At 28.8% G+C, this 27,944-nt stretch overlaps 5 protein-coding genes across 5 annotated transcripts; 2 read left to right on the top strand and 3 right to left on the bottom strand.

Moving 5' to 3' along the window:
- Positions 1–294: 294 nt before the first annotated feature.
- LOC132945735 (uncharacterized) lies at positions 295–4,122 on the top strand. Its single transcript, XM_061015488.1, has 7 exons — positions 295–869; positions 940–1,122; positions 1,188–1,363; positions 1,429–1,599; positions 2,308–2,505; positions 3,506–3,641; positions 3,918–4,122. The coding sequence occupies exons 1-7, from the start codon at positions 776–778 to the stop codon at positions 4,004–4,006; spliced, it is 1,047 nt and encodes a 348-aa protein (XP_060871471.1). The 5' UTR covers positions 295–775; the 3' UTR covers positions 4,007–4,122.
- LOC132945736 (probable U3 small nucleolar RNA-associated protein 11) lies at positions 4,018–5,095 on the bottom strand. The gene is made up of 2 exons (XM_061015489.1): positions 4,942–5,095; positions 4,018–4,875 (listed from the first exon to the last, which is right to left on the bottom strand). Exon 2 carries the CDS (start codon positions 4,866–4,868, stop codon positions 4,113–4,115), a length of 756 nt encoding a protein of 251 aa, XP_060871472.1. The 5' UTR covers positions 4,869–4,875; positions 4,942–5,095; the 3' UTR covers positions 4,018–4,112.
- A 2,693-nt stretch (positions 5,096–7,788) lies between these two features.
- On the bottom strand, positions 7,789–8,741 carry LOC132945195 (U6 snRNA-associated Sm-like protein LSm5). The gene is made up of 3 exons (XM_061014872.1): positions 8,528–8,741; positions 8,039–8,235; positions 7,789–7,945 (listed from the first exon to the last, which is right to left on the bottom strand). Exons 1-3 carry the CDS (start codon positions 8,571–8,573, stop codon positions 7,913–7,915), a joined length of 276 nt encoding a protein of 91 aa, XP_060870855.1. The 5' UTR covers positions 8,574–8,741; the 3' UTR covers positions 7,789–7,912.
- Positions 8,742–9,714: 973 nt separating this feature from the next.
- LOC132945194 (ATP-dependent RNA helicase vasa-like) lies at positions 9,715–16,522 on the top strand. The gene is made up of 10 exons (XM_061014871.1): positions 9,715–9,901; positions 9,966–10,100; positions 10,174–10,923; positions 11,810–12,031; positions 12,715–12,891; positions 12,970–13,165; positions 14,238–14,435; positions 14,849–15,021; positions 15,091–15,195; positions 16,402–16,522. The coding sequence occupies exons 2-10, from the start codon at positions 10,098–10,100 to the stop codon at positions 16,435–16,437; spliced, it is 1,860 nt and encodes a 619-aa protein (XP_060870854.1). The 5' UTR covers positions 9,715–9,901; positions 9,966–10,097; the 3' UTR covers positions 16,438–16,522.
- Positions 16,523–19,124: 2,602 nt separating this feature from the next.
- Positions 19,125–27,554, bottom strand: LOC132945748 (cell division cycle 5-like protein). The gene is made up of 13 exons (XM_061015503.1): positions 27,325–27,554; positions 24,903–25,168; positions 24,650–24,780; positions 24,182–24,297; positions 23,908–24,120; positions 23,717–23,851; positions 23,475–23,651; positions 22,515–23,004; positions 20,672–20,790; positions 20,400–20,591; positions 20,009–20,290; positions 19,795–19,923; positions 19,125–19,454 (listed from the first exon to the last, which is right to left on the bottom strand). The coding sequence occupies exons 1-13, from the start codon at positions 27,367–27,369 to the stop codon at positions 19,347–19,349; spliced, it is 2,403 nt and encodes an 800-aa protein (XP_060871486.1). The 5' UTR covers positions 27,370–27,554; the 3' UTR covers positions 19,125–19,346.
- Between the last annotated feature and the right edge of the window lie 390 nt (positions 27,555–27,944).

Below are 27,944 nucleotides of genomic sequence, written 5' to 3'. Positions count from 1 at the left end.
CGCACAAAACATATTCAATATTTTTATATAATAAAATGGTTAATTTTTGAGTATGAAACTGAAGAGCCGCAACTTTAGACCAAAAGAGCCGCAGGTTGCCGATCCCTGCCATAGATGATTGTGATATTATAATATGATAAATCCATAGACCTAATACCAAGTTCTGTCGTATGCGCCGATCGCTTCCGACACACACTAATAAGCCACTAAATTCTTTACTTTTTGTTCTACAGTGGCCGCATCAAGAAAAATTGTACGGTCATTGTAGTATTACACCGGATTATCGAATTTTATTTTGTAATAATATTATATAGGTACATACCCTACGGTATTCTATTGGTGTTGAATCAAAAATGGGAAAATTAGTGAAATGCTATTTTTAAACCTCAAGAGTCGCGGTGTTGATAAAATGTTATTTACATCCTTGGACATTTGAGTCTTTACTATAAATAGATAATAATAAATACTAATATTGTATTGTTGTACTGCGAAGGTACTTGTTAGTTGTCACTTCTCACTTCTTATTAGTCTTTCCCCGTATTTACATTATTGATGGTTGATCAATGATCATTACCAATTTGGATTACCTACTTGCCAGTACATTGTTTTGAAACCTAACCGATTTGTCGCTAGATTTTTGTCCACCACGAACCTAAACAGTGGATACACCTTAAATCTGTGCTCGGTGTCTACTACAATCCGTATCATGAGATGCGTACATTAGAAACAAAATTAATGAGGACTGAGAAATTCGGTAAACCGTAATCAGCTCAAGATGAAACTCTACCTGGATGAAACGTGTCGAGTGAACTTCCCAGGCGACGTCATTAACGGCATACTCTGCGTACGAGAATGCTTTGATTTCGATAGTAAGTACTAAGTACCCAATTTTTTTTAATGTCTACTGTTCTAAATGTTTTCATTGTACGTTGCGGACAGTTGAGCCCAGGATAAAGGTCACTGGATTCACGTGTATATGGAAACCGGGTCTCGCAAATACTGTGGTGACCGATGGTGAAATCGACGAATACTCTGTGTTCTTCAACGGCATGGCAGTGCTGAGTAAAGAAGATGACACACATACGGATACGGCTAATCTGTCACTGATCGACGAATTAGAAGGTTACTGATCTTGCAATTATTGTTTATCAATAATTGTCTCATTTATTTCATTTACCTATATCTAGGATATTCCAAAATATTTAAGTTCCACATTGTTTTGCCAAACAATTTGCCACCATCGCATGAAGTCCCATTTGGTCATACAAGGTACAAACTAGAAGTGCAATATAATGGTTTAACCACTCTAGACTATTTTAGTGTAAACCAATGGGTTGGTCTGAACAAACGTAATGACGCTTCCGTAAGTATTATTTGTAATAGTTTTCATTAATAGTTCTTTTATAGAATTGTTTACACTTTATATAGGTTAAACGTGCAACATTCTTTGTGCCATTCTACGCACTTTGCCAATCAATTGAGATGATATTAAATTTAAACCAGTCATATTATTTACCAGGTGAAACTGTTCATGTGATAGCTATGATACAAAACAATTCTAGGACAGATATAATTTTCTCTAAAATACTCATTGTTCAGGTTAGTTGTATTTTTAAAATTATATTTGTTTACATATTTGAACCCAAACCATAGACATAATACTACTAGAAATAACATGACTGTAGTTCCAAAAATTTGATGTGATTGCGCTAATCTTGGTGTACAACATATAACTACACTCTATCTATAATGAGACCATTGAGACCACACTATCCGCCTGGGCCATGTCCCAATACTCCGTCTATTAGTATAACGTCTATGACTGAAACTGAATATTTTGAATTTAAAAAGATAAACCATTTCACTTAAATTTGGTATATTTTACTATTGTATAATATAGATAATTATGTATCTATTGTAAAATGTGTTTAAAACAAAAATGAAAAAGATAAATTTGTAAAATTTGTCGTTTTAATTCAAATTAAATTTAAACATTACTAAGCATAATAATCAGGTCCAGCTCAAGGGGTAGGCGACATAGGCACTTAAGTAGCACTTTAGTAAGAGGGCAGCATTTTCAAAATACTGATAATATTATATTGTTAGGGGTGGCAAAATTTGATTTTGCCTAGTCACTATTTTCCCTTGAGCCAGCCCTGATTATAATATAATATATTCTAAGTCTGTGATCGAAAGTAATAATTTTATGTGATGTGATACTTGATTATTTTGCATTGTGTATGAGGTATTTAAAATATTTTTATACTATTATAATATTAAGTATCATATTTATTATACATACCATAGATTACCAAGTACTGGAAGACTCATCATTTATTACCAGTAAAACATGTCAGAGTAATTGCAGAAGGAATACGAGGATATATATTTAGTGGAAATAAACAAATATGGGATAGTCATCCTTTAAAATTACCAGCAATTATTCCGACTACAAATACATCCAACAATCCATTTAACTATTTTGAAGTGAAGTATAAAATTAAGGTTATTATTTTTAATAAACATTGATAATTTTCTAATTTACTTTTGTTAATTACATTCAAGTTTTATTCTTTTGCTTTTTAGTCTAAGCTGGTAAATATCATTGAAAATATTTATTTGTTTTTTTTATTTTACATTTTAAATGTTATACACTTATACAATTAGTATATTAATTGTTCATAGTTAAAATTATTTTATTTTGCTTAGTGTTAGCTAATTTTAATATAATAAATATTATGTGAATTTTTTACACTAAGAAGCTTAGATACTCCTATTAAATATTTCAAATTGTTTATTTTCTCATTAAAATTTGCTATTTAAAAACTTTTCTTCTTTCACAATTCATGGTAGTCCTAGACCCCTGAAGATTAAATAAATATTATAATAACATATTATTCAGATATGGAGATTTATATTTTATGAAAATTACTACATTTTTATAGATACATACAATTCACATAAAATAGTGTCATCAACGAATGGCTTGCTTCTTTCATCAGTATTCTATACATTTTGCTGTGCTTGTATTTTAACTTATTAGTTATTTCATATATTTTTTTATTTAAAATTTATTTACAATCTGTTAACTAAAACAATTTGAAAATTTAGTACATGTTTAATAATAAAAGTTCCACATGGATAATTTGAGTAGGAAGCTGTTTACTAACAGCACCTCAAATAAAAAATTGTTTCATTTTTATTGTTTGTTGGTCTATAAAACTTGAGTTAAACTTTGGGTCAGTTGCATTTGAGACGACGTTGAACATTTCCTGGGAGGGAAATGGTGGACACAATTATTACATCAAAAAATACCTATAGATAACATTATCCATATTTTAAATATTAAATATTCCATTTAATAATATTTTCATGAGGAATTGTGCTTTAATAAGATAAAACTAAAAGAATAAACTTATTTTTGCCAATCAATTGTATGCTCTTTTTTTAAAACTAGGTATATTATCTGCTGGAAATTAATATTTATGAAATTATTTGTTTTCAGATGCTTATTAAATTGAAGAATTCAAATAAGAGAATAGTGTTAAAACAAAATTTATTTATTGGTAATTGGGATAAAAGTATCGCTACCAATGGTAAACGGTTTTTAGACATACTGCAAAATAATTGTTCGACTTATGGTAAGTCGTATTGATGATGGATTGAATTCAATTACTATTAATTTACTTTATTAATTGGTATAAAAAAATTAATTTTTAAATCCTGTGCATTTTTGAGATTCACAAATCCTTAAATAATGTCTACTTAAAAGAATATAATTTAACATTAGTTTAAGGGTTAATTGTTTTATTTTTATTTGTGTTTGAACTATCAATATGTAGTGATTGAATATCTAATTTAATATTTGTAGCATAACATCAACTTTCCAGTCTATAATTATTTATTATTTTTTTCAGAGGTTGGTGTTAAAGAATGTCCTCTAATTAAAGCGGAAAACATAGATTTTATACCAAAGTATATGATTTATGAGAAAAGTCAAGAATAAAATAAACCAAATTTGTTAAATATATTGTATATTATTTATAATAGAAGGACACTATTATGTCAAAGCAATTTTTACATTAATTTTGTTATAGAAAAATAAATAAGGATTACTTTTTTCTCTCGTATTTCCATTTATAAATTGGGGCTGCATCTTTTGTTGCGGGTTTTATCTTCTTTGGCTGTTCTTGCTTAGAACCAAGCAAATGAGATTTAATTTCCAGTTTCCTCTGTACAACAGATAATTCTTTTTCCCTATTAGTTCTTCGTTCTAGTTCTCTATATGATTTTCTCTTTTCAGATATCATTTGCTTAATAGTCTCTTCATCTAAATCTGGCAACTCAATTTTTTCCAAATCTGACATTCTCATACGATTAGTTTTCCTTTCAATAAGATCTGGATGTGTGTCGATATTTTCAGGTAAATTTCCAAGACACTGGTCACCATCATTGAAATATATATGACTGTTATTTGTTTGATTAGCTTGATCTAAGAAATGTAGTTGGGATTGTAAACGCTCAATTTTTTTCCTTTCCATAGTCGCACGCATATTGATGTATTTCAAATCTCTAGTTTGCATTAGCTTAATTTGATCTTCAGTATGTTCATCTTCTTCTCGTATTTCTGTATGACGTCCGTCCTCGACTTTGGAATTCGTCATATGGAAATAAAATTCATCTGGATTGCGGTTTTGTGCTCGTTTCTTTAATAATTTCATTACACGTTCACGTTCCTGGTGGTGTCTAGCGCGGACTTTATAATCTTTTTTCTTCTCGAGCAACCCATATTTTTGACGAACATCCGGCTGGTGGCGTTCCCTGTGCGTTTTCTGATTAACTTTTGATGCTTTTATCCACGACGACATTTTTAAACTAAACAAATTGTATAGTAAAGGTATATTATTCTATTTTTTTAAGAAATGTGCACTTACTACTTACCCAATGAATGTGTGTTTTTAACTTTAAGTGTTCACTCCAGTTAGTACCACGATTTTAAAAATATATCTAATTATCTATATTCTATAGCCGTACTTAAGTATTAACATTTAACAGTAGTCAATAAGTTGTGATAATTCTATTATCCGAACATCCAGATTTCCAATGGGTAAAGCACATGGGTTACAGCAGTGCTGCCATAAACAAAATCTGAAATAGTAAATACTCAATTTTACGGTATTTAATTCACAGACCTTATAATCATAATATTATGATAACTAATTATTATTTACACAATTATTATATAATATTTTATTTTTTTTTAGCTGACCCGGCAATGCTTCGCTAATGCAAGATTTCTCAGATATTAAATTGCTATTCATTTTCTAGACTTGAACATTTACTTTGCACATTTTGTAGGTATAACTATGGATGGAACAAAAGATATGAATTATGCCAGTATTTTGATAATTATTCAAATACTTAAAAAATTTCTTTGTAAACAACGTTATCAACTTTTTCTGGATCGGGGGCAAAAATATACAAATTAAATTTGGATGTCACACGTAACAGGGCGACGTATAGTTGACCGTGAGAAAAACATTGAAGGCTTAGGTCAATTCCAGCAACGTTAAGTGTTTGTCCCTGTGCTTTATTTATAGTCATTGCAAATGTTAATTTAACGGGAAATTGAATACGTTTAAACTTAAAAGGTAAATCTGAGGGTATAATTGGTATTAAAACCGTTTTTCCATTTCCACAGCCTATTAATATTATGCACTCGAGAAATGAACTTCTCAATTTTTTGATTTGTAGTCTTGTACCGTTGCAAAGTGTGGGTGGGCACAAATTTCTCATTAAAATAATATGTGTCCCTATTTTTAAAATCAGTGTATGTGGTGGGACTCCAGAAGGCGTCTAAGAGTTAAGGAATTCAGTCGGGAAATGGACTGCATCCTCTTTTTCTAAAACTGTATCAACTGAATAGTACATTATTGTGATTGAGCGTCAAACCTAGATAGAATCAAATCATTTAATTTGTCGACGTCTTGCTCATTTGTTGGTGACAAGATAGCCCTTTCTTGAAACCATTTCACAGTATGTGTCATGGTAGTGAGTGGGGGCGCCAGACGACGCGAGCGCACTATACCTGCCTTGGTTATTAGCAGTATACATTTGTATTATTAAGATATTAATACGAATATTGGATATACAATATGTTGTGATAAACTTCTCGGAACACCGCCGATATCAAACAAAATACAATTTGACGAACAAAAAGGTCAGGTAGCAGGAAACCCGTGGCTCGCACAATATGTACAATAATATATATATATATAGGTATACAATTCACACGGTTATTTTAATTAATAATAACTAATTATTTATTAACTTAATCGGACTAATTGTTTGCCTTAAACCTTCTCTGTGATGTCCTCTTTAATTTAATAAAAAATTGCACGACGATTGAATAAGTAGTTTCGGAGTTTATCCCGAACAAAAAAAAGCGACTTCATTTTATATAGTAGTATAGAAGTATAGATATAGATATTGTGCTACCCATTACCATAATTCATAATTCATAAATATTTAACCCATGATTCTGCCTATAATAAAAGTTAATTTATTCATGATATTATCTATGTAAAATGGTGATTGACGGCCGCATAGTAGCTAAAATTTCCAAAAATCATTGGGTTCTCTAGGTGAAAAGCACCCTTATCTTCACAATTAAAAAATAGTGAGTACTGAGTAAAGGCTTAACCATCAATTCGCTACCCATACATTTGTTGTCTCCGTCTTACACACGGACGACGCCACGACAGCAAATTGTTGTTCACTAGTTTCAATTGTGTGCTGTTAGTTTTGATGCTAGAGTGAATTAAATTAACCTATTATAAAAATTTTAGGTAAGAACATTATCTGTGCTTAAGCGTTGACGATTTTTCGAAATTTTCAGTTTCAAGCAAGAATAGATAGGGGTATGTGAAATATCAAAAATTAAAAATGCTCATCTCGCTTGAAAATTAAAATATCGAATAAAATCCAACGTTTAAGCACAGATAATGTTATTATATAAAAAATTGATAATAGGTCAAATGACTCAGAAATAATAAAACTAAGGGCACATTATTGAACGAAAATTTGCCATGTCGTACGCGTGTAAGACGGAGACAACAAATGCATGGGTGGCTAATGGGTGCTTGAGCAGCCTGGCACCCGTCTACTTGGTGCCTATACAGGTGTTGGTAACTTATTTTTGGTTTAATTTATTAAGATTATCCTCTAAGATCGTGACCAATACACATATTTACGGAATTCTTTGTAAAATGTAGGTTTTACTTAAAACATTAATCAGTAATCACTATCCAAAAATTAATATTAATATGTTTTTCTAGAATTATTTGAAGAGATAAAAGAAGTGTTAATCAGTTATTTCACTAAACTAATTTTAATAAAACATTAGAAGTTGAACAACCATAATTACAATAAATCACATTAATATTTTTCATGTCAACAATGTAGTTCTAATGAAACGATCAACACTTTCAAACGTGCACATCTGATCATTCTTTTTTTGTATAAGTACAAATTCTATGGAAATAACTTTATTTTACAGATGAATAAATTTATGTTACAATGTTAAAGTATATAAATAAGTTCAATTTAATTTTAGATAATAATATTGATTTTTATTACAATCACCGCATATGATATTCATTTAATCGGTTAATACTGTTAATACTATACTATTAAGTATAGTTTAAGACCCAGAAAAATGTATTTTTCAGAGTTGAAAGAGGCATAGTTGTTACTTGTTCATTGTTGGTTAGGTATGTATAAAAAAAATGTTATGAGTAACTTATTATATTTCAGACTTGAACATTTAGATGGGCTAAACATGTACACATTATTATTAATAGTTAAACATATTATGTCGATGTATGACTTGATGGATGTTTCAATTAAAATGTTATTCACCAGGCATTTCACCACCAGGAACCAACTAAAAAAATACAATAAATATGTAATTAATATTTTTATCCCTATTATAATTTATAATAGAATAACATCACTCATTATTAAATAAGAAATTTACCATTGTTATATTATTTCCATTTAATAATATTTGATCTAATTTAGTGACTCGTCTTCCTTCGGGCGTAGATTCATATTCCGTTACATCTTCAAGCAACATGTTGACAAAATCATCAAAGCCCAATAAAGTACCAACTATTTCTTTATCGTTTTTCATAACAATGTGAATCCTAGATCCAATGCATTTATCCACAAGTTCTGAAATATGTAACACATTAACATTTATGTAGATTTGTTTATCCAATTGGGTAATGTATATTTTGTTGTCAAAAAAACAAAATAAATTATGAAAACCTTCATGACTCAAACAATTTACTTGGTTCATTATGGTGGATTTTACAAAATAACTGAATTCATTTTACGTAAGTACGTATAATAATTTTTTTTCGCACCACGCTCCACGACAAAAATTCAAACCATTGAAAAAGACTTAATTAAACTATGGTAAAAAGTAAAGTGCCTATATAATATTTTATAATGTATCACTTACCGAGTGGAAGCAAAGTCGAAGGGTTAGTCGCAACGGAAGTGGCCATGGTATCTAAGACTAAGGATGTACGATTGACGAGCAAATAAGCAAACGGCAATGAACACAATTTACTTATTAACTAGCACATGAAACGGCGAGTCTGTAAACTTGTGAACTTACTGTGAAAACTGATAAGCCATAAGGAGATAGTCGATAGTTGTTGATAGTAGATAATTCCTATATTGCCACTCCTGATAAGGCGGTAACCGAAATAACCGAATTACAGACTTTTAGAATTTATACAATAATTTGATAGGTATGTTTCATTATAAAAGGAAAATTAATATTATTTAAAATAAAACACTAACATTTTCTTGTTCAAACTTTAATTATAAGTTATGGTCAAAATTGTATTTCTATATTAATTACTATAAGTTCATATGGGAATTCAAGTTCAGTTTAAATACTCTGAACAAATGCACATAGTAATGACTAATGGCGCATTGATTAAACATTATTGTTATTAATATGATTAATTAAATTAATTTGGCATAAATGCTGTTTATCTACCAAACGATTTTTTCGAATTTTTTTTTCAAAATGTATTTTTGCAATTTGATGGTACTAAAAAAAATTAAACCTTATTTGTAAGTTATAGTCGAAAATACTAAGAATACGAAGAATTTAAATTGTTTGGAATTTTTTTTATGAAATGTTGATATTTTTATGCCCTGTGTGTTGGTAAAATCAGAATTTACCTATCTTACTTACTTTTTTTGTTATTGCTTATAAACAATATAAACCACGTAAAATCTACATGGCCTATAGATTACATATAATACCGATGATACCTACATATTCTAAGGTATCTACATCGTGGTATAAGGCCCGTTTCACATGGACGCGTATCATACGCGACGTATCGTACGCGCGCGTTTTTATTTACATTGGTCAAATTCATACGCGTCACTCCGACGATGGCGCGTTTCCATCGCCGGTTTGGCGGGTATGAACTTAATCAATGTAAAATGAAAACGCGCGCGTACGATACGTCGCGTATGATACGCGTCCATGTGAAACGGGCCTTAACTCTTAAGCGTGATATTATCACAGAATATATGAAATAAATTTCATAGTTATATATTATAAAATAGCCCACTAGAAGCGCTAGGCCCGGGGTCCGATTTAAATCCAATGGCCGTCTTATCATACCCGTTGGGCAACCATACTATTTTAAATCGTGGTGTATGTCTATGGTATTAACACAGAATATATGAAATTTCATATTATATTCTGTAATCTGTGGTATAAGTGTATAACGCCTATGCGTCTACTACGGAAATCGTCAGAGCCCAGACTGTTTACTCGTATTCGGTTGTAGTCCGTGCTCCTGGGGTATTTTTCTTTTATTATCTTCTTATATTATGCTTGATAAATTTAATTATTGTTTATGTTTTAGGCTTAAGCGTTTAAGCTAATAAGCCCTGCTGAATGTTGCTGACCAATTACGAAATTTTACATTCACTATGCTTTAATAGTCTCGTGCTTATTAATTCTTGCTCTTCTCGTTTGAATGGGATAAATATTAAATATGGTTTGTATGATTAGACATTTTTCAATAATAAATATATTTTTATACCACTAACATAATATTATGACTGATTTAGAATTCTCTTAATAAACCAATCGCAAATGAAAGTTCTAAAAATGAAAATATTTCCATTACCCGAGGCCGAGGACGAGGATTTTTATTAAAAATGATTGGAAAACACAGTTCTGAAAAATCTGTGAATTTATCGTCATCATCAATATTGCCCACAGAAAATATGAAGAGCAATGTCGTAGTACATAACCAAGACCTTGTTAAAAAGTCTAGTTTTCAAGACTATGAGTATACTTATGAAATCCCTGCGAGATCAACTTATATTCCACCTGAACCCAATGAAAATGACAAATCTATTTATGATGACGGAATCAGTTCTGAAAAATCTGGGAATTTATCATCATCATCATCAATATTGCCCACAGAAAATATGAAGAGCAATGTTGTAGTACATAACCAAGACCTTGTTAAGAAGTCTAGTTTTCCAGAATGTGAATATATTTATGAAATCCCCGCAAGATCAACTTATATTCCACCTGATATCAATGAAAATGATGAATCTATTTATGATGACGGAATCAGTTCTGGTATAAATTTTGAAAAATTCAATGACATTGAAGTGAAGGTGAACGGAAAAAATATACCCGAAGCTATTGAAAGCTTTAATACGTTGAACAATATACCAGAGCAGTTAATGGATAATATTAAAATGTGTAATTTTGTGAAACCAACTCCTATACAAAAATATTCTATTCCTATTATTTTATCTGGTAAAGATTTAATGGCCACTGCACAAACAGGTTCAGGAAAAACGGTAATTAAATAAATAAAACATTAGTATTTACATACATCTACTTATTTATAGTAATCAGAATAGCTATTTTATGCATGCTGTCTATTATGTTTTTATAGAACAATATATTATGCTGAAAACCTTCAACTGATCCATGTATACTCTGCCCAGCGAGAGAACACACCCATTCTGTGCATCCCTCCATGTCACCATGCTATCAAAACCAGTTCCTTTATAACAGGGTGTCACATCAGGATACGCATAAAAACCCATTTTGGTTGGCTCGCTGTACGTTCTCTTGCTGGACAGAATATAGTGAAAATTAAAACATTTCGGTTATATGTTTTTATAGTCATTATAATTTACAATATATTACATGATATGAATAATGTTATTTTAAAAAATAATAAGGTACAGCGGAGTATTTGAAACTTGTTTATCAAATTGCCTAGTTGAGATTTTTAAATATTGAAATAATTTCTGTAAAAACTAAAAAAGTTAACATATACTTTTTGAAACGTAAAATATAAAATGTATAAAAAAATTATACTACACAATTTATAAAAATATAATAAAACATGCTACAAATGTAGGTAATTATGTCAAAGGTCTTTTTTATGGTGAAAGATGGTTGTAGTGGGTTTCTATCTGTCCACCAAAGAATTTTTAATATATCTGAATATTTTCTTAAAATTATGAATTTATGACTTATGTTAGCGTTTTATTATATAGAATTTATCCATCTTTTTCAGATAATAATATTATTTTATTTTAATAATTTATTTTTTAGTAATTTAATATGCCCAAACAATAATTATTCCTTTTACCTAATTCCAAAAATAAAAATATTGCCACTTAGTTACACTAAATAACTCGTTGCTTCTTAATTATTATAAATTTATTTCAGGTTGCTTATGTTTTACCAATCATACAAAAATTGCTCATGGACCCACAGACATTAGTAAAAGATAGAAATCATAGTGAACCCCAAGTTGTTATAATGGCACCTACACGAGAATTGGCTGTTCAAATTAAAATGGTTGTGCTAAAATTGACAAGAGGTACGGGAATTTCATCGTTTGTGTGTTATGGTGGAACTTTAGTCAGTCATCAAAAAAATCAAATTCTTGTAAGTAGAATGTTTTTAGTATACCATAATATTACGTAGGTGTATATTGTCGTGAGACACGTTTAAAACTATGACATCTTACCCTCAAACATTCAAAGCTAATGATTATAGCCCAAAATTTAATTTTGCCAGCTTTGTTAACAGGTTTAAGTTGAAGTACAATGGTATACATTTATTGTCTTATGTTCGTTTCTTTTAGACCTTACGACATATTAATACTACGGCGCTATAAATCAGTCAAGATAGAGCGTCAAATGATTATAAGAAAGCTTGACACAATTCATAGTTGAAACATTTATATTACATTAAAACAAACATAATAATATAATATTCTTTTGTGGTCCTTGTGATAGCTGTTTGTCTCTCCTTGTACGACTGTCACACATACTCCTGTCAAACTCTATGACTGCAGCAAGACTATCCTTGCATGGGGGGTTGGTGTTAAAATTACAAAATATTATGTTTCCTCAGCAAAATTTTCTTCTTGGGCCCTACCTATGTTAGTGACTTACATACCAAACATACTGTATCTATATTATAATATTGTGACCTAACCTAACCTTATGCTACATATATATTATATTATAATGTTAATGGCTGTCTATAGTATACAACAATATGTATTAGATATTTAGGCATATTTTATAATAATAAAAAATGTAACCAATATTTTTTTTTATTAGAAAGGTTGTCACATACTTGTAGCAACTCCTGGTAGATTAAATGAATTTGTTCAGCATGGCTTCATAACATTTTCATCTGTGAGATTTTTTGTTTTGGATGAAGTTGATAAAATGTTAGACATTGAGTCAAAACCGGATATTGATAAAATTTTAGATCACTTTTCAATGCCGTCTATTGTGAGTTTTCATTGATCAATTAATGTAGAGTAAAATATGCTTGTATAGTATTTAATATCTAGTGTTTATAATTTCCAGATGAATAGACAGACAATTATGTTGTCAGCAACTTTACCAGATGCCACTCAGCATTTAGCAAAATTTTATTTAAACAAAAATTATTTATTTTTAGCAGTTGGTATTATTAGTAGTGCTTCAAAAGATATAAAACAAACCTTTTTCTTGGTTAATAGATTCAATAAACGTGAAATTTTATCCAATATTTTAAAAAAAGGTTTATATTTTATTTAATTGAGTATTTTACCTATACTTAATTCATGTTGAGAAGGAACCTCGATGGCAACAACGGACTAAGATATTATACTCTATTTATATATAGTGGCAACAAATAATTTTTGTCAGGCGTGGTCTGCTTTTAATCTCTACAAAGTCATTTATCCACATAGGCGTGCGTGCCGGGGGTGCCTGGGCACCCCTTGACCCTTCACCAAAAACTACAAGGGCCATAATTATTAATTAAATGTAATATAAATTAATGAAATTATTAACGAATTAAAAAATGTTCCTTTTAAACGTTGATTATCATTATAAGATTGTATATCTATATATTGTTATGTAATATTTATTAGAATGAATAATAAAATAAAATAAATATTTTTAGTACATTTGATATCTTTAAAACATTTGTCTGTATCTATAATTGTTTTCAAAATTATTGTGAGCCCTAACTTTTAGTATGCACCCCCGGAACCAAAAGTCTGCGCACGCCTATGTTTATCCCTATACCTGCTGTGTAGTTAAGAGGATTTCTGCGCACTATTTGTTTTCTCTCTCTGACCTACGCTCAGCATACCAAATTTTATGTTCACAATAATGATTGTAATAATAATAATTTCTAAAATTAAAGTAAAAAAATCTCTTATAAAATTTAAAGGTAAGATACCCTTGGGCATTATAGGCGTTTTATCATATTTTAATTTTAAAGTGAATTATGAGTATTTTAAGATGTACAAACAGTTTACAATTTTAAAATACTCATAACTCGCCTTAAAATTAAAGCATGATAAAACGCCTATGAAATGCCCAAGACTTATCTTACCTTTACATTTTTAGAGGTAATTTCACTCTAATTTTAGAAATTATTATGATTATAATCATTATTGAGAACATAAAATTGTTGCGATGTTGCGTGTGGGTCAGAGAGAAAAAGCAAATAGCGCACTGACATTCTCTTAAGTCTTACCTATGTTTGTAAAAACCCTAACCAGGTTCCTTTAACACTAATGACTAATTTATAAATTATAAGTATACGTAACAAAAACATTTAATTATTTGTTCTTTTGTAGATTCAGTAGGAACTATAGTATTTGTAAAACAGAAATGGACAGCAGATTTCCTTGCTACATATCTATGCGAAAAGAATATTCCATCAACAAGTATACATGGTGATCGTTTACAAGATATGAGAGAAATTGCTTTAAATGATTTTCGTAACAGAAAGATGAATGTACTTGTAGCAACAACTGTAGCGGCAAGAGGATTAGGTAAATTTATTCAACATTAATAGGTTAAGTTTAATTCGACAGAATATTTTGTCTAATAGAATAATATCTTCTAACAAAGGACACAATACCAATCATTTACCACCTCCTTTTATATAGACAATATGGAAAAAAAATTTTATTCAATGAACTGTAGGCTAAAATAAGTATATAGTCACTCATTAATTTTGAAACGAGCAATGACTTATTTTTATTAAATATTAAAAAAAATGATGAATTGTTTTTATAGTTAAATAATTGTATTAGTTATATAATCATTTTCCAGTGGACTATTTAAATAAAACAGAATCTATAACAAAATTATTTATCAATAGAGTCGTCTGCAAAAAATAATTTTGAAATTTTTATTACTTCATTAATAATTTGTTGAAAAACTTTAACTTTTGAATCTTTAGATATTAAATGTGTGAACCATGTACTTAATTATGACATGCCTCTGGAAATTGAAGAGTATGTGCAAAGAATTGGACGAACAGGTAGACTGGGAAACAAAGGAATTGCTACGTCTTTATTTGATCCTGAAGAAGATTATCTTTTGGTGGATCCAATTATAACAACTCTTGCATCAGTAATAAATCTTATACTTATCTTTTTTATTTAATTTCATATTTGTACATTTGTAATTGTTTCAATTTAGGCAAATCAAGAAATACCTAATTGGTTACTTAAACTTGGACGAGAAGCCAGATATAATGATGCTAATGATGATATAGATAAATTTGGAGGCTCAGATATAAGAATTGTAAATAATATTTATATTGTACTTACTGTTGTTTTCTATATATGTGGAACCCGTGGCATAACAGGATATGAAAATTTTTTTATTTCAACATTGTTTATTATTAATTTATGTTGGAATATTTTTAATCCTTTAACTATAGATAATGTTACCATTATAACAATATTTATTTTTTCGTTAATGGATAGTTTCTTGTATATTTTTTCCAATTTTCTTCATTGTATGCTGCACTTAAATGGAAATGTACATACAATTAAGTAAAACTCGATGTATTTATCAGATTATATGCTTTTGTTGCATTACTTTCCTTTAATATTGGATGTCTATTCCTATTTTCGTGTCAAATTCATTTTTTATTTTCTATTATATTTTGAGCCACAGCTAAATGGGGCAGTATGTAGTGTACAAATACGTACATGAGTGTGCTCACAATGGTGATGAGGGTGTAATACCCCCCCCCCCTCCCCCCTTTGAATTATTCTCTACATTCAAAAAAACTAAGCACGACACTGACGACATCTGGTGCCACGGGTTGTTTCTCAGTTTTTCAAATCTATTAACTGAATGCATTAATCATCAACAAAGTTAAATGCCACTAAAACATATATTGTGATGATGAAATTGATAAGATTAATATCATAGCAAATTCAAAAGCGTTATACTACCTACTAAAAGAAAAAGACGGTTTGCATTTCAACATCTGCTGAATGTAGAAACATTTTAACTGCAGTAATATGTATGCATACATAAATATTGTTTAAAAAATAATTAAAATTTATTCATTTAAGTTTTTATTTTTATTACCATGTTAAGAATTATAAAAATATTCATACCCCAGCGTTTTCTGATTTTTCGATAGTCAAGTAAAACATATTTGAGTTGTTTACTTTAACATTAAAAATAATGGTTTTGTATTTTGTCAAGCATTGATTTGTTGTAAACTTTGTATCAATTGGTTTTACTTGAATAATGTTCTTATTGTTAAGTTGATGATTGATATAAATTAGTTTAAAGACATAGGCTTCAATTAATTAAGTATTTTGCTTATATTGTTTTAAAATGAAATACCTATTGAAGTAATTCTAAACTAACTTATCATTTAATATGTTATAGATTGGTATCTTCTTTCAATTATAATAAATTATTAAATTAAATATATTAAATGTAAATAATTATCAACTATAAAATTGTATTTATTTGTGATTACAGATATCAAACTCAGTCGACGAATGCGAAGAATGGTGATTAAATATTCAGTAATTATTGTTTTGTTCCATATTTTTAATAACGATTCTATACAAATAAAATGTCATATGATATTCTCATCAAATTCCTGAGCCAATAAGAATTACTTTATTATCCATAGAGTTGCAATTTATACTTTCTTGATTTTTATTCAAGTAAGATGTTAATTTGGAATGAAAAAAATTGAATTTTGAAAACTTCAAGAGTATGGGAAATAATAAAATAATAAAAATATAACTCAGTAGTAATGAGTTGATGGGTAATTAAGTTAGCTTTAATATAACTATATTTCTTTTCAAAAGAGAATATACAGGTGGACGATCAATTTATTTAAGGCGGCGCGCATTCCCCACCAATTTCCCATTGTTAGTGTGATCACACCAATCGAATCATTCCACATGCGCGAAAGCGGTATATTCTCTTTTGAAAAGGATAATAAATAAGATATTAATGAGATAGATCTGATATCATGCCCAAGTGGACGGCAGTATAATTTGAATACAGAAAACCATCGGCATGTTTAGTCCTGAATACTCAATTTTTTTATATTTTATCTTAAACTATGAAAACTAGAAAGTTGGTTGATAGATCATTAAATAGTGCTTGTCATGTAGATTAGATACAGAATGTGAAATTATATATTTAACCGTTATAAAAAAAGTCAATTTTCGACAGATTTTTCTGGAGATATGAATGCTATATATTTATCAGGTGAATATTTACCGTAATTATTTTTAAGCCTAAAAAATGTTGTGTGGCCACTCTAATCAAATGCAATTAAAAACGTCCGCAGATATATAATTTAATCATAGACATAATACATACTAATAATATGTCTATGGATTTGTCGAACTTTGGCCCAAACAATTAAGTGAACTAGAAAGTTTTAGCTCATATCAATAGAAAAGGATGTTGTATACGAAATAGGTAATGATGAAATTATTAAAAGCACACTATTATTGTTTAAGATAAATTGTTGGGTGTAGCGTCCTCTTAATATATACTACATAAACAAAATCAACTCACACAATATAAATATAAATATACAATATATATATTTTTTATTATTTAATATTTGAGCTAATTTTTATTAGAAAATATAATGTTATGGTTCTCTACTAACTTGTGTGATTGAAATATTTAACATTTTAATTTAAATTTTATTTTATATTATTTACAAAATGTTTGTGTTTAAGATTCAAAGTTATGTAGGAAATAATATAAGCTGGCCGCTAGACTGCAGTCTGATATCAAATCCCAAAAATAACTAACAATAGGTACCTAATATTAATTCATTAATGAACGGTTCAAAGAACTGAGATGGCTGGCCAAAGTTTGAGATATCTAGACATACAAAAAATCAACTCGAGTTAAATTCAGATAAAATTAAATGGTCGTTACAAACACTGAAGTCTTCAATCATTGTACTACTCTGCAATCTTCAGAAGTACAATAAATGCAAAGTTTTAAGTAATAATTGAATAATCAATTCAACTTACCTTCTTAGGTATCTATACTAATATTGAAATAAATATTTGATAAGAAAAAATAGCTTGCCAAGTTGAAGTCGGAGTAACGGAGCTGAACGTAAATTTGCTGTGTAAGGCACTTGTAAGACGGAGACAACACATGCGGATATGACGTCCTGAGTCCTTGTAAACTTAAGTGAACTAGGTTTTAGTTCATGTCAATAGAAAAGGGTGTTATATGCGAAATAGATAAACAATTATTAAAATACTCAAGTCTAAAAGCACACTATTATTGAATAAGATTAATTACATACAAGAGGGTGATGTGGGAGACAAATCCCCCTATAAGCTTTTGTTTTTAAGTTTTATAAAATAGTCTTCTTAGTGTTAGCACGTTACAAGGAAACATAAAAAAAATTAAATAAACTATGTAGGTACTATAATAGTCTATAAATGTTTAATTTATGGGGCGCGTAAGGTATACCGACTGAAACTAGTACAACAGTTATTATAAGAAAAACAATTTTATCACTATGCCTGCAATTAGAATCTTTATATTTTACATGTAATAATATAATATATTATGAATATAGTACCTAATAATACTGAATTTGTACTTAAATTTAATATTTATAGACACTATTGTACCTAATTACATATTAGTATGACTGTCAAAATTTAAACTTTTATGAGGAATCTTGAGTTAAATTTTCAATTCGAAGATTTAAAAAGAAAATTTTTTATGAATTTCAAATTCAAAATAATATGCTCTTTTTCGTGATTTTGTCAAAATTTAAACTTTAATACTTATAAAAAAATTGTGACTATGCAGAACTTGCCATGTTGTATATTTGTAAGACGGAGACAACAAATGCCTGTGTGGTGTCCTCTTAAAGGGAATCCGAAGTATAAGCTAAGGCGCTAAGTTTTTGTTTATATACCTCCAGTGTATCAAAAAATAAACCAACACAAGACCTTAGAAGACTGCTGGTTGCATTTACATTCCATCCTACAGATGGACAGCTAAAGAGTACATAATTAATATTCATAATATGAATGGTATGTTTGCCCGTCATGAAGATATAAAAATGTTGACTAACGTACGCCACTTCAATACAACAAGATTGTCGTTTGGATCGTATTAATATAATATAATATTTTATAGGCAGAGCTCATAAAAGTATATATAACACATTGTAGAGTGGAAAATCTCTAGACTTTGTAGTTTTAATAAGATTGTATAATTAATCTCAAATTACAATAATAGACAAGTTGCTTAAGAAATGTACACATAATGTGATGGGAGTTATATAAATTTTTTTTCTCACATAATTCCACACGATTTAAATTCTATTATCAGAAAATATAATAGAGGTTTAGTATAAATTGAAAAAAAATAATACAAATATCAAGCTTATTGCATTAATAACAGTTTGATGTTCAATCATTTCCAATTTGTAATTCTTTCCATCGTGTTTCAAGGTCAAGGAATTTTTGTTGTAGAATTTTCTCTCGTTCTTTTTGACGGTCTACATCATCAGTTAATGACTAAAATATAATTCATCATTAAAAAAGAAATCCGATTAATATTTTAATAGCGATTATTAGGAAATTGTTGTTTAACCTGTTTAGCTATATTATACAGGGTGTATCTTATGTCATTGTATACAGGGTTTTTTTAACAAGTATGGAATGATGATATAAAATTTCGTTAAAACGAAAAAAAATGTGATTCTTTATTTTTAACAAAATTCCATATAATCATTAAAAAACCCTGCATACAATAACATAAGATACACCCTGTATACTAAATTAGTTAATATTTAACAGCAAATAATGATGAACTACAAAAATATAAACAAATAAAAAATGGTATATTTAAAATCACCTGTAGTCGTTTTGGTATAGCAGATTCTTCCTGTCGTTGCAAAAACTGAAAAGTTGATAATTCTAAATGTCCTTGTTCAATCTCATCCACACTGGTTATGAATTGTTTTATAAGACCTTGAGAACGAGTCTAAATAAACAAAATTGTTGTATTAAAAACTTAAGCCCGGGAACAATAATATATTGTTAACATCATTATGATTCATATTACATACTTGATATCCCCCGAGAATAATTTTAATTTTTTTTTCCATTTTTCCAGCTTTTTTAGCTTCTTTAGTCATATGACCTCTATTCTGTTCCAGTTTCTTTTCAAGCGATTCAATTCTATCTTTTTTACTAGCTAAATTTGCTCTTGTATAACGATTTTGATTGGGCAGAAATAGTACTTGGCCCAAACATTCACCCCACACTTGAGTAAATGAGTCTAATGACAATTCCCCATGATTCATACCTTGTTTAACAATTTCCATTTCTTTTATCAAAACTTGTTTTGCCTAAAACAATATTTTATGAAATAAGTAAATAAATAATTTGTTTACTAATGTACACATATTATTGCATTGCTTCTTTTCTAAATCTGTGAATACATATATTTTTAATTACATTTTCCATTTCTTCTTCAGTGAATTGTTGGTATGGGTGTGCCTGTAAATAAGCTAAATGCTGAGTTTCAGTTAGGATTGGCTGTTTTTTGGGACCACTTTGAGTAAGTGTAGCAACTTCTGGCGGTAAAGGGCTACGGACAGCATCATAATGAAGCATTGTAATCATTTCTTGCTTAATCAATTCTTCAGCCTACATAACAAATTAAAAATATATTAAAATATTAAATAATATGTAATTTACTAATATTTTTTTTAGTAAAATATGATCACCCTTTGAAGATCTGTAAGGGGTGGCTCTGAATTCAAAGGTCTCAAAACAATATTAGTATCTGGTGGACGAGGTAAACATCGTTGGATTACTTGAGATCGCAACTTCATTTCTAATTGGCCTAGAAATATACAAGTTATAAAGTTAAATGCATTTACTTTTTTACCGTAGTATAATAGGGCCAGATCTAAAACAGAGAAACTGGAGAGAGGCTCATATTTTGAGTGGAAATTATTTTTATTTAATTTTATTTATTATTTTAAACGTCATACCGCTTTTGCAAAATAGTACATATTAATGAAATATACATAATAACATATTTATATATATATGTAAATACATTATGTTATATTGATGTATTTTTATTTTATGATTTGTTCATTAAGGACATATCAGCTATGTAGCAATCAAATCCAAGTATGTTTTCTCATTTCATGTTAAGAACAAAAATAAATTTAAAAAAAAGCGGGTAAGTAGAAGTTGCTCTACTATACAGTAGGTTATATAAGTGGGTGACTGTAATGGATGGTGTTAAATTTGAATTCAATGATATAATATCTTTGTAAACAAAAACGATTTGTCGTTTGAGACGGTTTGTCATCCTAGGATATTTTATATTATATTTATATTATTATTATTAATACAGTAGCCAGTTAAGTTGAATTATTATTATTTGTTAATACTTAATTATTCATATTTAAATGCTAATAAAAAAAACTGTACCTATGTATTTTTAACATTATTCAACTGCTAAATCAGGAGTCTTGTATTACATTTTCACGCTTCGTGACCTAACAAATAAAATTTTACTGACAAAAAAAGACTAGAAAAATATAAAATTTTAATGTTCGTAAATAGCTCAAAAGGAGACAAATTATTTTGAAAATTGTATCAAGTATAAGAATTAATAAAATAAACATATGCTGTAAATTTCAAATATCTACATTTATTAATTTTGGAATTACAACAAAATAAGAAAATCGCTACCTGAGAAATCGAGTGAATATTCAATGTTGTAAAAAACTTATGAGGAATCTTGTATTAAGTTTTAAAATCTTAGGTTTTTTTTTTTTTTTTATTAAAGTAATCTACAATTGTACAAACAACACAACCTAACCTGTACAATCTATACATGTTCTTAGTATAATAAATAGGTTGAGTGGATGAGTGACGAATAAGAATGATATGATAATAAGATTAAGGAAGGTACCCAGTGGTAACACCCTACAAAATCTTAGGTTTAGAAAGAAAAATTTGTATGAATTTCTAATGATAAATTATAAGAATCTAAAATGAGTTTCATATGAATATCAACTTACAATACTTGAACAAAACACAATTTTTAGAAATAGTTAAAACTACAATATATACAGTAGAATCCGCTTATTCAGGACACCACTTAAAAGGGACACCTGCTTAATGGGGACATTAATGATAGTCCCGAATGAATATATTGTACGTAAAATTCTTCGGTTAATCGGGACAGTCTGGATAATGGGGACAAATAGGTCACCGCCCGATGGGTCCCAATTAAGCGGATTTGACTGTATTATAAATATTAAAATAAAGCTTATATTAAAAAATGCCAATTTTATTAGTTAAGACCTTTAAGAAGTCAGCAAATATTACCAACCATTTTTTTTTATCTATATTTATCTAACATTCATATACTATTAAAATGAAATATTTAAAAATTAATAAACAACTAAGTTATTTCAATGAAAATTATCATATTTCATTATTATACCCGGGTGTTGAAACCTAAAATTCTTAGATCCAACCATACTAACTAGTACATATTATATAATCGTTATAATAATAGGTGTATATTTTTATCATACTTACGGCGAGCAAGAAGTTCTTCAGCACTACGCATCTCAACATCAGACTGATCTTCTATGAAATCTTTTTGAACAACAGTTTCTTCGTCTTCGGGTTGGTCCTCAGGTACAACTATTTCAAAATCATTTTTTGGATTTGGCAATGTACTTAAGCCCGCTTTCAACTGTTCTTTTACTTGATGTTGGTAGTTTTTCATAGCTTGGGGTGTATTTATAATATCAACTTCCATAGAATCTGAACGATTGATGCTTAACTGATCCCTTAGAGGAGTAGGTGTCAGCATACCAGCTTTTACTAGTGATCTATCACTTTGTGGAGTTTGGAAACCATCACTAGCAGCTTGTGAAAGTGGAGTACCTAAAATTGTATTAGGTGTTGTAATCAACTGTCGTTGTGGGGTGACACCATTGAAATCAACATTTTGCAATTCAGTATTAAGACCTCCTTTGAGAGGAGTATCTACATGTGTTAGAGCCATAATATTTTGAGCGTCCTATAAAAAGTAAATTAATTGTGCGCATTAATATAGATATAGTATATGAAAGAAAAAGCTTTGAAGCTAGTCTTAGCAAGAGAAGTTTTAACAGGGTTCAGCTCTGAATCATTCCTTATGAGTGGACATTAATCTGTGTTGTTTCCATCTTACAAACGTACAACAAGCACATTTTAAGTATAGAATAATCCATTTAGTTATGTTATTCATAATATTATATTAAATTAATTTGTTATAAAATGTTAAGTTAAGATACGTAGGTTTCTTTTTTCACATTTTAATTTTAAATTTTTAAATTAAAATTTTTCTGAAATTTAAAACCCACGTAACTTGCATTAAAATTGAAATATCAATAGAAGCTTCCTTGTGGGAACTGGATGATGTGTTATGTGTTAGTTACAATAAGATTCAAATTTTACGTTAAGATAGAAATAATGCATGAGCATATAACGTCTTAAGCTTCAAATTACTTGTAAAACTTTGTCAGTTGAAACAGATGGGGTTCTTGGAGTGCGGCCAGGAATATTATTAATTGAAGGGGTATAATCTGACAATAATGCGTCTGAAGCTTGTTGAGGACCATTTTCCATTGCTATTTCTCGTGCCATTTCACTGGCTCGTCCCAATTTAACAACTTGTTGCAATTCCTTTAAAACAATTATAGTTTATAATTTATTTAAAAAATATTTATAATAAAATTATAGATTATTACTTGATCAGATATTTGTGGTTCTGGTAGAACAAGTTTACTCATTTTCCTTATAGGTTCTTGATTATTTAACATAGCTAAAGGAACTTCATTTTCCTTACGCTGCTTGAGCTTAGCTTTGTCTTTCTTTCTTTCTCTCTAAAATACAAACACAATTAAAAATTAATTCTTAAAAATTACAATAAATCATTTACTTCTTCAATTTCAACACGTAGTTCTCCATCTAAATTTTGTTGCCTCAATTTTCTGAAATCTGGTGCAAGTGGATCAACATCCTCATTGGCAGTATCATAAAACCCTAAAGCTGGTTTTTTCTCAAATGGTATTTCAGCATTATAGTCTATACCACGCTTTCGTTTATTGCCTCTTCCAACACCTATACCAGCAGCACGCAATTCCCTCCGTTTCTACAAAATAAAAAAATAATTTTCATCTACATAATAATTTTATAAACAATTTGTAAATTACTTGTAATGCAGCAAGTCTTCTAGCTTCTTCTAATTGCTTCTCACGAGCTTTACGTTTTGCCTTTTTTCCCTGTGTATTGGCTAAACGAGCTCTTGCTTCAGATAACATTTCCAACTCTAGAAAATATTTTAATAAGTTAAACTTTATAATAACAAGCAATAAATAACTTGTATATGATTTTACTTCTATAGATTTTAACCTGAATAAAAATTATATTTTAATAAGCTCTATGATGAGCCAATAAAACAAATAACAGTAAGAATGGATGTCAACAAAATATTAATTGTTTGAAGTACATTTTTATAAACTAATATTTTATAAAAGTTAAAATGTAACTTTTAATAAAAATACTCATAACTCAGTTAGTTATTACTAAAGACCTGTTTATTGTTCTCTTAATTTTAAAATGATCCTTAAAAATAAATTAATATTTATATATTCAAAATTAGATTATAAACTAGTAATCACCGTCTTCGTCCATATCTTTAGGATCGGGACGAGCTGGTTTTGTTTCAGGATTTGGATCAATTTCACCAGGTTTTAATTTTCTTGGATCATCGCCTACTTCCTCACCATCTTCTTTCCTTTGAGCTTGATCTCTGGAAGCATTATGAATAAATTATATCCAACAAATAATATTTTTATATTAAAATATATAAATATATATTGATAACAACAAATAAATATTAAATTTAAATATTATTTAGTAATATTTACTAACAATAAATATTCATATCTTTCCAAACACTGTGAAGCTGTACGACCAACAATTGGAGCAATGGTACGCCATTGTGTAGGCATGAGTTTAGCAAGATGTAAAAGCTTTTCATCTTCCTCTCGACTCCATTCAGTTTTTTTGATACTTGGATCAAGCCATTCAAACCAACGTGCCTTACATTGTTTAGCTGATTTACGATGTAATAATGATGCAATACGTGACCATTGATTTTTGCCATATTTCATAACAGCTGCTTTAAGAATCTCATCCTGTAAAAAAAATAAATAATGAAAAAGGTGGCTAAGTGGATGTTGATCTGCTGTATAGTAGGATACAAGTGGGTTACTGTAATGGATGGTGTTAAATTTGAATTCAATGATATAATATCATTGTATAAGAAAAACGATTCTGATCGAAAACGGTCAGTCAGCCTATGATATTACCAAGTATATTTGATGATATTATTGTGAATTAAGTAATTTATAAGTAACCTATTTACGTGGAGCCTTGTTTTAAATTTTCAATCCTTAGGTATAAAAGTTGAACATTATATACATTTTTAACTACAAAATAATTATTACATTTTAAATTTGATAAATTTTGTTAAAATTTAACTTTAAATGCTTATAAAAAAAAATTGTGCCTATGTATTTTTAATATTTTTCAACTGCTATTGTAACAATATATCAGGACCCTTTCATTAAATTTTCACGCTTTTTTACCCAAAAATAAAATGTTATTGATATTTATAGAAAAAAAACTAAGAAAATTTAAAATTGACAATGTCCGTAAACAGCGCAAAAAGAGTTAAATTATTTCCAAAACTGTGTGGTGTATAGAAAATGCTAATATCAACATTCAGTGAAATTTTCAAGTATCTACGGTCATTCGTTTTTTTATTACCATAAAATAAGAAAATTGTTTCATGAGAAATCGAGTGAATATGAAATGTTGTAAAAATATGAATTTCAAACGCTCATTAAAATTGAATTTGATTTGCTTGTAGACATTTTTTTTTTGATAAAGCTAAACAAACTTATGAGGAATCTTGTATTACATTTTTAAATCTTAGATTAAAAAAGAAATTTTTTATGAATTCTCAACTCAAAATAATTAGTTAATTTTCAGTATTTTGTCAATATTTGAACTTTAAATGCTTATAAATAAAAACTGTGACTAAGGATTTTTAATATTTTTCAAATATCATTGTAACAATATAGTAGGAGCCTTGTATTAAATTTTCAAGCTTTTTTACCCAACAAATAAAGTTTTATTGACATTCATAGAAAAAAAGACTAATACAATTGGAAACAGAAAATATTTCTAAATAGTTCAAAACAAATCAAAATATTTTGAAAATTTTATGCAAATATAAACAACCAGTGAAAATTTCATGTATATACGATAATTTGTTTAGAGTTACACCAAAAACCAAAATTGATATTTTCAAAAACAGAATTTCCGTAAAAATTCCCGTTTTTCCTTAATTTTTCTTTTGTTTTTCACTGTGCTTTTGAAAACTACTGGGATTTTTTACTTTTGACACCCCAAAGTACCAACTAGGTTCACTTTCCTATCAGATAAGATACTGTTGAAGAAAATCTAAGAATTTTTACTGTCCTAAAAGGTGATGAGACACAAAAATAAGAAAAAAACACACATCATTATAAAATCAATACATTCATCGTTTCACTCAGAATCTAAAATTAGGTACACATTAAATATCATTGCATATGTAATTTACCCTTATCATTTAAATCCAATAACTCAACATTTATTTAATGTGACTTCTGATTCATTTTGGTTAGGATGTAACTCCTGTATGTATTTTTTATGCTAAAACGATGTGGTTTGGCATTACATAGATTTAATAAAACTATTATTTTGATGGTAGTTATATTTTAATTAAATTATGATTTTGACAAAAAAAATATATAGAGTGTAACAGGATGACCTGACAAATTAAATAACTTTTAGTCTAAACAATTCTAATCAATATGATTTAATTATTTTTTTCTTTATAATTTAGTAATGTACAGAGCCTTGCTATACACGTAAAAAATAACTTTTTATTTTATGTTTTAATACCTACTGAAAATAAATTCAATGCATTAAATTCAGCCAGGTTTAATCATTTTTTAATTCAGCAGTCAAAGTGTTGACGATAGTAAATATTTTTAGATTTTTATGTTAACACTTATAACATCAAAAACATAACAATATATTTTTGAATCTCTCAAACTGAAATATGTAGTATGTACAGCGTGAGACGTAATAATATAAATGTATATACACATTGGCAATATTATTTAATTTTATAAACCAACTGAATCTATAAAATTTATTGAATCACAAGGTAAGGCCGTAAGACCTTTACTAAGATGTGCTCTGTTTACGTTAATTTTCGTAAATGTTTTAATCTCACCTCGGTGTTTCGCCAAACGCCGCCTTTTATCATGATTCGCGGCATCTTCGGGAATGTTTTTAGCAGCGGCTATTCAGTATTAATTACACGACACACGTGCGACGCCGTCACAAACCTAAAATATAAACTTAAAAATATACTTATTTTTGCCTGTTACCTAACGTAGCATGTCATAATATACAATTAAAAAAGGCCGAACGCGAAACGAGAAACGAGACTTATCAGTTATCAGTTGAAATGTTGAATACAAAAATCCAGAATGACTTACAGCGCTTTCTTAGCCACGGTGGCGTTCAAATGAACTAATAGAGTTTCACCATAATTATTATTACTTTATATATATTCTGTGGTCACCATTTACTTTATGATTTATCCATCGGTAATCGATATACTTATGAATAATGATTCATGACTATGAAGACTAGTGGAATAATAATGTCTTCAATCTTCGTGATCATGAATTCATGACAACTACTGACAAGCCGGGCCCGTGAATTTCAATATTTCATATTATTATTTTATTCATAGACCTATTAGCTGCTGTTTATATTATTTACATGGTTTTATCGTTTTGTGGCCGCGCGCCGGTAAACGATGGAATTTCCTTTTCCATGACCAGC

The sequence above is a fragment of the Metopolophium dirhodum genome, chromosome 5 (assembly GCF_019925205.1).
Source record: "Metopolophium dirhodum isolate CAU chromosome 5, ASM1992520v1, whole genome shotgun sequence".
NCBI classification, from domain to species: Eukaryota; Metazoa; Arthropoda; class Insecta; order Hemiptera; family Aphididae; genus Metopolophium; species Metopolophium dirhodum.
This window is presented reverse-complemented; position numbering and strand designations above follow the sequence as displayed.